Source organism: Lepidochelys kempii, chromosome 1 (genome assembly GCF_965140285.1).
Source record: "Lepidochelys kempii isolate rLepKem1 chromosome 1, rLepKem1.hap1, whole genome shotgun sequence".
Classification (NCBI taxonomy): domain Eukaryota; kingdom Metazoa; phylum Chordata; order Testudines; family Cheloniidae; genus Lepidochelys; species Lepidochelys kempii.
In genome coordinates this window covers 349624551-349634077 of record NC_136380.1, presented here as the reverse complement: position 1 = coordinate 349634077, position 9527 = coordinate 349624551, and the positions used below count along the sequence as shown (strand labels likewise).

At 51.9% G+C, this 9527-nt stretch overlaps 1 protein-coding gene and 1 long non-coding RNA gene across 3 annotated transcripts; one reads left to right on the top strand and one right to left on the bottom strand.

Moving 5' to 3' along the window:
• Nucleotides 1-885: 885 nt before the first annotated feature.
• Nucleotides 886-5622, bottom strand: LOC144930132 (uncharacterized). Of its 2 annotated transcripts, none has more exons than XR_013635238.1 (3): nt 5201-5622; nt 1176-1282; nt 886-1034 (listed from the first exon to the last, which is right to left on the bottom strand). It is a non-coding gene; the product is annotated as an uncharacterized LOC144930132 (long non-coding RNA). The 2 variants fall into 2 exon arrangements; XR_013635237.1 differs by having other exon boundaries at nt 1176-1273.
• On the top strand, nt 5621-9041 carry LOC144930131 (interferon-induced protein with tetratricopeptide repeats 5-like). The gene is made up of 2 exons (XM_078851203.1): nt 5621-5861; nt 6938-9041. Exons 1-2 carry the CDS (start codon nt 5857-5859, stop codon nt 8373-8375), a joined length of 1443 nt encoding a protein of 480 aa, XP_078707329.1. The 5' UTR covers nt 5621-5856; the 3' UTR covers nt 8376-9041.
• Nucleotides 9042-9527: the final 486 nt, after the last annotated feature.

Sequence of the window (9527 nt, the reverse complement as noted above, 5' to 3'; positions counted from 1 at the left end):
GTGCTCCCCACTGCCACACTGGAGTATCCACATTTACTTATTAACAAATAAAATTTGCAGAATTTTAAAATACTGTGCACAGAATTTTTATTTTTTTGGTGCAGAATTCCCTCAGGAGTAGTTAACACCTTTGGCCCATCTAAATTAATACAACAGGCCCTGACCTGAGTGGCACCTCTAGGCGTGGCCTACCACAATGTAACTTCACCCTTCTGCATGGTGGAGTCAGCAGCACCCACACAGGTTCAATATCTAGGGGTTCCTCCTAACACTGCCACAAAGAACTGGCTCGAGCCCCCCCACCGCAGTAATCTGGGAAAACTTAACACCGCCCCGGGCGCCTCCAAGAGACAATACGTCCCCACTCACAGGCACTGACTCTGTGTTTTACAAAAGAGAACTGCTATTGAAAGGGAAAGGGAACCCAGCATTAGTTTGGGAAAACATCACAACCACATTCAAACACATGTGATCATAAGCCAAGCCAACCCCACAGCACACTTTTGTTAGGTGGGTTCATTTTCGTATGTTTTGTGACTACAGGAATCCATGTTGGTTTCAAAATGGAATTTTATGCCCACGTGAGCTATAGGTCCATTTTCCCGCTCTTTTATTTCTCCTGGAGTTGTAAACAACTTCCAGTCAGAACTGGTTTTCCTAAGGGGTTTCCCAGAAGGGGCTTCCCGCCTTTTCTGAGGGGTTTCCCGGGCAAGTGTATAAAAAGCTGCCCCGAACATGGCCTCAGGGCTGTCCAACTGAGTGGCAGCTAGGGACGGTCATGGGTCGTGGGTCTTACCTGCAGACATCTATCCATCCTAGGGATTTTCCTCCAACAGCTTCCTCACCTCTAAAGAGAAGAGAGGACAAGAAACAGCACTTACCTTTCTCATCGTCCATTGCTGTGCTCCTGAGCGTACCATTTGTTCTGTTTTCCTGTGGCCCCGAAGGAACATCAAGGGACTCCTTGGAGCTCCTCTCCAAAGCCTTGCCGTTAGCCAGAGGATTGAGGTCCCAAGCACCTGTGGCGCTTTGATCTGTGAAGATGGTTTTTATATCTGTATTGTAGGGTTGAGTTTGGGGGTAATCACTGTATTGTGCAATTTTGCTCTTTATTCCCCTTCTTATTTCTCCCACTCTTTGTTATAAACCCTTCAATACACTTTATTTGATTTTACCTTTACTGATTGACTCCTCATTATTTAGGGTGGGAGGGGTCCTCTTTGCAGGAGAAGGGATCCTTCCAGATGACAGACGCTGGACAGGGAGGCCGAACCTAGGGAGACTGAAAGCATAAGGATCTCTTTTCTTATCACACACACACACTCCTCCTTTGCCTTTCAGTCCTTTTCCCCTTTAACACAGGGCAGTGTCTTTTGCCTCAGTTTCCCAGCTGCTGGTGGGAAAGTCTGAGGAATGAATGTCCCATTAGCACATCGCTCCCCTCTCCCTCCACTGCACCCCACTCACAGTTGGCTGTCCTTGGTCAGCAAAGACCCAGAGCTCAGAGGGGCCTTCATGTGGGTTCGCCTCCCACCCCCACCCAGGACGTGCATCGAGCACAACGGACCCTGCTGCCACCCTTCCCTCTGCCACCATCGGTCACCCCGGCGCTGCTGCTGCTTCTCTGCCGCCACCCGCTGCTCTCTGCGATGCCACGTTCTCAGGTCCCACCACTGAACCCAGCGCTCGGTGGGTAGCGGGAAACCTCACTGCTCAGGCGCTCTCTTTCCCTGCACCACTGTCCTTCACCAGGTCGATGGCTCGGCAGCTAGAGCTCATCATCAGTGATTTCAGCCCTAGTGACCCCTTAACAGAACAGCTCTCAATTGCGTCAAGTAGCTCTGTCTTTACACCAGGCCTTCTCACAACAAAATTTGTGGTGGCCACCATGCATCCACCAACTCTTGCTGGTGGCTGCTCTGACAATTCTTCCCAAAAGACTTAATTAACTTTAGGAAAAACAAACAAATATGCACATGGACACGTCCATGCCATTGTAATTTATCTAAATGTAGGGTTTGTATTTTGCAGACTCAATAATAAAAATAATGTACAGGTGTCTCTATTGTTTACTAGACCCAAATGCAATAGAAACACAAATAAGGTGCTTTGGACGTTCTTATCTTTTTTGTTGTTTCTTTGGCTTTTTTGGTAAAAGGTGGATGTCTGTACAACAATTTGACCCGGACGTTGCTCCTAGTCTTGTGCTCTGGGCAGGAGCGACTCACCGTGCCAGGGAGCTGCCAAACCCTGTAGTTACAGCAACTGTAGGAAGTTTATGTCCAACCTAAACCTCCCTGGCTGCAATTTAAGCCCATTGCTTCTTCTCCTGTCCTCAGAGGTTAAGAAAAACAATTTTTCTCCCTCCTCCTTGTAACAACCTTTTACGTACTCATGTAAATACAGAAGTCTTTTTCCCCCATCCCATCACTAGATGTTAGAGGAGAGCTCAGTCACTCCCTGCTCACATAGCCACTGGGAGCTGACAACAGGAAGGGGTTCGGAGGGTTAACAGCCCATGGGGAACGCGGCTCCCTCCCACCAGCTGGACACCCCAGTTACTCAACCCTGCACAGAGACCAGGCATGAGGGGCAGACGCAGCCCGGCTTCTATGCCACCCAACCCCTGCAACCCTCTGCAGGGCCCCACAGAGCCAGGATCAGCCCCAGCACAGCAGTGGGGGGGGGGGGTGTGCGGGGGGGAATGTGTTCACAGGGGCATGCATGTGAGTCGTGCAAGTGTTCGCAGGAGGGGGGTGTGGGGAGGGGGATGTTCAGAGGGGAAGGTGGGTGACGTCTCTCCTGCTGCCCCCCCTCCCCGTCCTGGGCACCTGCCAGCTCTTTGTACAGAGATCAGGAAGCTGAAACTCAGAGAAATGAAACCTAAAGGGAGCGTGAGGAATCAGAAAGAGCTGGGCCGGAAACGCAGCAGGCTATGGTGAGGCCCCACCCCCTGCCAGCCTGCCTCACTCTGGGGAGAATGCATTCGGCTGGCAAGGCCTCGGGCTGCTCTGAGAGCCTCGGATGACCGGGGCTGGGGAGCCCACGGGACATGATGGGATTTGTCCCTTTAAGGAGCATTTATGCATCTCCAGCAAGGAGCTCTCAGCTGGGAGCTGGTCAGGGCCCGTTAACCCTCGCAAGCCCAGGCCTCAGGCACCGACACCCCCCAACAAAAAGCAACCGCGGCTTTGCATCCCCTTTAAATAAATTGCTCTAGATGTGGCCCTACGGTGCTGGCTGTTCCCCCCTCACCCCTCAATGATGGGACAGTCCCCCCTACCGATCGAGGGCAGAGAACCAGGCAAACGATTCCCTGAGTTTGTTGAAATCGGCTTTTTAAGTGTATTGTCTTTATGCTGCTGCTCCCCCTGCTTCCTTCTCCTAGGATCACAAACTCTTTATCGCTGTGTTGTCACTTTCACCCAAGTTGCCTTCCACCTTCAGATTCACAGCCAGCTCCTCCCTATTAGTGAGAAGGAAATGGCAACTAGCCACCGGCCTTCCCCCCTTTACATCCTCCACCTTCTGAAACAAAACAAAATGTATATTTAAAAAACCCTCTGGAAAGACGCTTCTCCCTCTGGGAGAGGAGAAACCAAACATGTGACAGGTGTGAGTCACAGTAATTAATGCACAGCTGGAAAGCGCTCAGACACTGCAATGAGGAGCAGAGCGTAAGAACCGATGTAGGACGGAACAGAAGAGACCCCCACACTGTCCCCACAGCGCAGTGAACCAGGCAGGGGCCCCACGGAGATAGAACGCGATCGTCTCATTGAGGAGCGCACCAGCATGCGGCAGTACAAAGGGAAGAGATGAGGCTGCACAGGGAACCTGGGTAACGATGCAGCCTCTGGCGGGACACAACGGAGAGTATCAGTTCAGGACAAATTGCTTAGAGCAGGGCAGTTACAGCCCAAGGTTGGGTTTCCTTTACTATTAAGGCACACCGAACCAGCCAAACAGATCACTTGGTCTCACCCCACTGGCTAACCATAAGTCACACAAGCAATTCCCTTCGACACTCCGGTTCCCCAGTATCACCACCAGGGCCACTCGTTATGGGGACGACTGGTTATGAAAACCAATACCCCAATAAAAAAAAAACGGTTCTCCCAAACCTAAAGGACCAAGCCCCAGACCCAAGTCAATATACAAGTCAGATCTTACCCACAAATCACACTGTTGCCAATCCTTTAGAATCTAAAAGTTTACTCATTGAAAGAAAGAAATATAGATGAGAGCTAAAATTGCTTAAATGGAATCAATGACATACAGTGATGGCAAAGTTCTTGGTTCAGGCATGTCGTAGTGATGGAATAAACGGCAGGTTCAAATCAAGTCTCTGGAGAACATCCCCAGCTGGGATGGGTCATTCAGTCCTTTGTTCAGAGCTTCAGTGTAGCAAAGTCTCTCCAAAGGTAAGAAACAGGATTGAAGATAAAATGGAGGGATTTCCAGGGCCTTTTATATCCTCTGCCATGTGGAAGGACACCCCTTTGTTCTTACTGTGGAAAATCACAGCAGCAAGATGGTGTCTGGAGTCACTTGGGCAAGTCACATGTCCCTGCATGACTCAATTCTTTTACAGGGAGAGCAGCCATTACTCACATGCTACCTTGAACATTCCCAGGAAGACTTCTCATGTGAATTGGAGTCTCCCAAGGTCCACTGTCAGTTAAGTGTTTCTTGACTGGGCACTTATTGAGAATAGTCCCTTCTCAAGAAGCTGACCAAATGCTTCCCTGAGGCTACTTAGAATCAAGCGCATTGAGATACAAGTACATAGCCAATGTTCATCGCTTCAATCACAACAACGATAGACCCATACAGACAGCATAATCCTACCCAGCCAACCCTAACCTCTCCATAGACACCTCACACCACAACCTCTGTACAATATTTGCTGCAACTATATAACAGTGGTTGCAACAATGATCTATACGGTCACAGGTCATGTCAATAACGTCACAACCTGACTATTATTTCCTCACTTTAGAGGGTTTCATTTGTATGTGGGGGAGGCATTTTCAAAAGTGCCCAAGTGACTGAGGAGCAGGGATCACGCTGGCAGCCAATGGGGCCTGGGTGACTAAACCGGGCGGGGGGCCTTTGGAAAGTCGCACCCTGCGCGGATAAAGCTGGGGGAGGTTCGGGGAGAGGAGGAGACCTGGGGGAGCAGGTACAAAGCTCTCACCTTTGGCTAATTGCCCTGCCTCCGTCATCGCCCTCTGCTCCTCGCTGCTCCGTGCCCCAGGCAGGGCCCTGGAAGTGCGTGAGGGCGATACGAACACCCCCCGGTGGTGGGGAAGGGCTGGCCGGGGCCGGGACGCGGGCAACCGGTTCGGGGCAGGGGGCTGTGGAGCTGGTTGGGGGCTAGCAGGGAGCGCCCGCGGCGCGGTGATGGTGAGTGACCCCGTCCGTGCCCTGGGAAGCCCAGGCCAGGATTGTACGTGTGCAAGCGCGTGTGTGCACACCCCCACACACACACACACACAAACACACACACCCATAACTAGTCCCATGTCACCCAGGGAGCTGCAGGTGGCGACTCAGGCTGAGGGGACGCTGAAGCTGACAAGTGGAAGGGAAAGTTAAGTTTCAGTTTCCTTTTCTCCTGCTCACTCCCGCTTTCCGGGGAAATGCAGCTCCCCAGCCAAACCAGTGAGATCCCCAGCTAGCAACCCGCCCTGCATAAGAAGGGCAGCATCGTCCGGGCGGCCACAGTCCAGCCTGCCCGGGCAGAACTCGGGTCTCTCCCAGAACCGGGCACGTCCACACCTTGGGAAGAAACCCGGGGCAGTGAAAGGAGCCGTCACCTCCCCTGGCCGGGCTGGGACTCAGCGGATCGCAATGAGGTAGGAGCATTGGGGTCGCTGGGCGGGGGGGACATTTCCAGCCAGGGCTAAAGTCAGGCAGCTTTCCACCCCCCTCTGCGCATTTCTGGGGCTGTAAATCTCCGGCTTTGAAAGCTCTGGGGCGGGGTCACTCTGGGGTAATTCTGCGTCCTGTTGACTCTCCAGGCTGGTGCCTCTCAGGGCTAGTGCAGGTCACTGTTGGCACCTCGCCCTGCGAGCTCCCCTCGCTCCACCTTCACGGAGAGCTCCCCCTCTGGCCAGCTGTCACTCCGGCTTCGCTCCGCATCAACGGAGGAGTCGGTAAGAGAGTGCCCCCCCAGCCCTGTCCCCCCCTCTCCGTTGTGTTTCAGAGTAGCAGCCGTCTTAGTCTGTATTCACAAAAAGAAAAGGAGGATTTGTGGCACCTTAGAGATGAACCAATTTATTTGAGCATAAGCTTTCCTGAGCTACAGCTCAGGAAACCTGGCTGCTGGGGGGGAGAGATTAACTCTGATCCCTGGGGAGCTGGAGCCAAGGGGCAGCCGGGGGGGTGGGATGGGACCAGCCCAGGAACTGCAGAGAGAAAAGGCAGCAGCAGCAGGAGCCCGGAGCTACAGCGCCGGGGAGGCTGCAGGGAGGGGAACCAGCTGCTTGCAAGGGGGGGCGGGGGGCTCTTGTGAACGCTCAGCCTGGAGCTGAGACCACGTCACCCCACTGCCCCCCCAGCACCACCCTGAGCGCAGGGACAGCTGGAGGGAGTGCGGGGGGGGCGGCTATGTGTCTAGCAAGGCAGAGGGGGAAGTCCTGTGAGTCTAACAAGGCGGGGGGGGGGGGATTGTTCTATTGTTCAGTGTGGTGCTTGTTCCAGGGTGACCATATTTCAGGTTCCCAAAAAGAGGACACTGCCGAGTGGGGAGGGGGAGGGAATGTGGGGGTGGGAGTACAATTGGTGGGTGCTGAAGGGGATACCTGCAGCAGGGGTACTCACTGGAGGTGGGGGGCAGTGTCGCTCCCTGTCATGGTGGTGGGGATGATTGTAGCATGTAGTGGAAATTCATTCAGCCCAGATGGAGTCTCATTTTCCCCTCTCTTTGCAGCACCCTGCGTCTGAAGGAGAAGCTGCAGGCCCTCCAGTGCCACTTCACCTGGAACTTTGAAATCAGAGACAAGGTAGATGCAGTTCACCTCCTCCAAACTCTGGCTCTCAGGATTGCCCACACTCACTACCAGAACCAGCCCACGCTCCTTGCCATGCAGGCTTATCTCTGCCACCTGCAAGGGCAATATGAAGACGCTCTGCAAAGCCTTAGAGAAGCCGAAGAGATTCTGCAAAGAGATCATCCAGATAACTTCCCCCGGCAGGTCCTGGTCATTTATGCAAACTACGCCTGGATCTATTATCACTTGGCCCACTATGATTTGGTTGAGTTTTATCTGGACAAGGTTAGAAAGATCTGCAGCTCCCTGAAGAGCCGCTCTCCACATGCAGCTCAGATCCCTGAGATACATGCACAGAAAGGCTGGTCTCTCCTGGCAGCAGGCTTCCGCAATGGCATTGAAGCCACAAAGTGTTTCCAAATGGCATTAAGAGAAGATGAAGCAAATGGGGAATTTCTTGCTGGGTTGGCAATTGCGGTCTTTGCATCATGGACTCACTCACACAAGCCTGTACATCGGGAAGCAGCCAAAAAGAAGTTGGTTGCCATTCTCCATGAACAGCAGCAAAACTATGAAGCTAAGGTGTATTTAGCCAAGATCCTTAAGAAGTGTGATAGACAGCAAGCCGAAGCCCTCTTAGAAGATGTTGTTCAGAATAGCCTGGACCCTGAGGTCCTGAGACATGCAGCCAAGTTCTTTCAACCAGAAATCATAGAAAAAGCAATCTCTGTTCTAGAGCAAGCAATCTCTCTGAACCCCAATTATCATCTCCTTCACTATGACCTTGGCGTCTGCTACAAGAAACAACTGGAGGAGGCCAAGTCAGGCAGAAGAGAAGAAATATTGGCAGCAGCTATTGAGGCCTTCAAAAAGGCTGTGCAGAAAGATCCAGCCTCTGTGTTTTCAAGGCTGGCTTTAGCTGAAATGTATGGAGAAAACACACCTCACTACCAAGAAGAGATTTATCTCAATCTCCTGAGTGAAATGCCCAGCCTCAGCAAGAAGTGTCAGCAGGCAGTCTACCTTCACTGGGGGGATTTCCTCTTCTATAAGCAGAAGTCAGTGTGGGAGGCAGCTAAGATGTACAAAGCAGGTTTCACCATTCCAGACAACAACCTGGAGAGGCAACAACTGAAAAGCAGGTTGGAAGAGGTGTCAGGAGAATTCCAGCAGAGCTCCCAGACCACAGAGGCTGAGGCCATACATTACTTCATTCAAGAGAATGAAAGTCCGTGGTACATGGGGAGATCCACTGGTGGCAACAACAGAGCAGGAGACTGGAGAAGGAGAGAAAATGTGGGATCCTTTCCTTTCCCTTCCGTGGACACACCATGTCACTTTCTTACCGTGGACACACCAGGTCACTTTCTTAAGTGAGTCACTTTCCCCACCTGTGTAACAGTGATATTCATGTTGCAAATGATTCTGGGTTCCCTGAATTGTTCAGACCACAGCACATCCTGCTGCTGTTTCTTATCATTATTATTAGCTACCTTTCTTCTGATAGCACCTAGAAGCCCAGACATGGACCAGGACCCCGTTGCATCTGGCCCCAAAGAGTCTACCATCTGCAACAAGAGACAACAGGAGGGAACCAGCAGACAGACAGGGGAACACAAAGGGACAATACTGGTCAGCAAAATGACAGTGGTCTCAGCCCACCAGCTCCCCAGCCGTTGTCAAGTGTTTTGTAAGTATCACCGCAGAGGACAGTTTAGCTTCTGATACTGAGCAGCTGTTTCTACTCAGAGGGGACAGTGCGACCATCCTTGTCTCTAAGCAAACCTACCTTCCAGCTCTGCTGCCTTCTAACGTCCACGCAGCAAATAAGTGTGGAGTTTCTTCTAACAGCGTTGAGTTTTTGTATTTGCATGGCTCAGTGCCGGTAGTGTGCCCATATCATGAGTCCCATCTTTGCTTTCAGCACCTCTCACTGACAATGACTCACATTGACATGGCACCTTCATCCCCGGCTTGTCACTGATCTGCTATGGTTTTATTTCATTTACAATAAAAGTAACTGAGAAAACAGAAATCAGTCAATTACACCATCTTGGAACATTCCTTTCCGTGCCCTTAGATTGCATCGGGGTGAGCAGCACACACAGGACCCCACGGGCGCGTCGAACTCACAGTAAACCACCGTGACAGTCACTAATAGAGCAGGAGCCAAGGCTGGAGTTTCAGAAGCTCACTTGGTGGAAATGAGTGTCCAGATTTACCAAAGAGCTCAGCACACAGCAGCTCCCATTGTTCTCAGCTGGGGTCCAAGACCCCTGCAGTATTCTCAGGGGGGCGGGGGGCGGTGGAATCCTCTATTGTTCTCATTGGGGTGGGGTGAGGTGAGGAAGATTCTCCATGGTTTTCAGTAGACACTGCTAGCCCTTTTGAAAAGCAGCCATAGACACTTAGACAGCTAAGGGGGTACCTTTGAGGTCTGCTGGGCACTCAAGGGATTACCTTAAAGGACCCTAAACTCCCAGGTGGGTGAGATGGACAAAGGGGTGGGACAGGAGTAAAGGCTCCTTA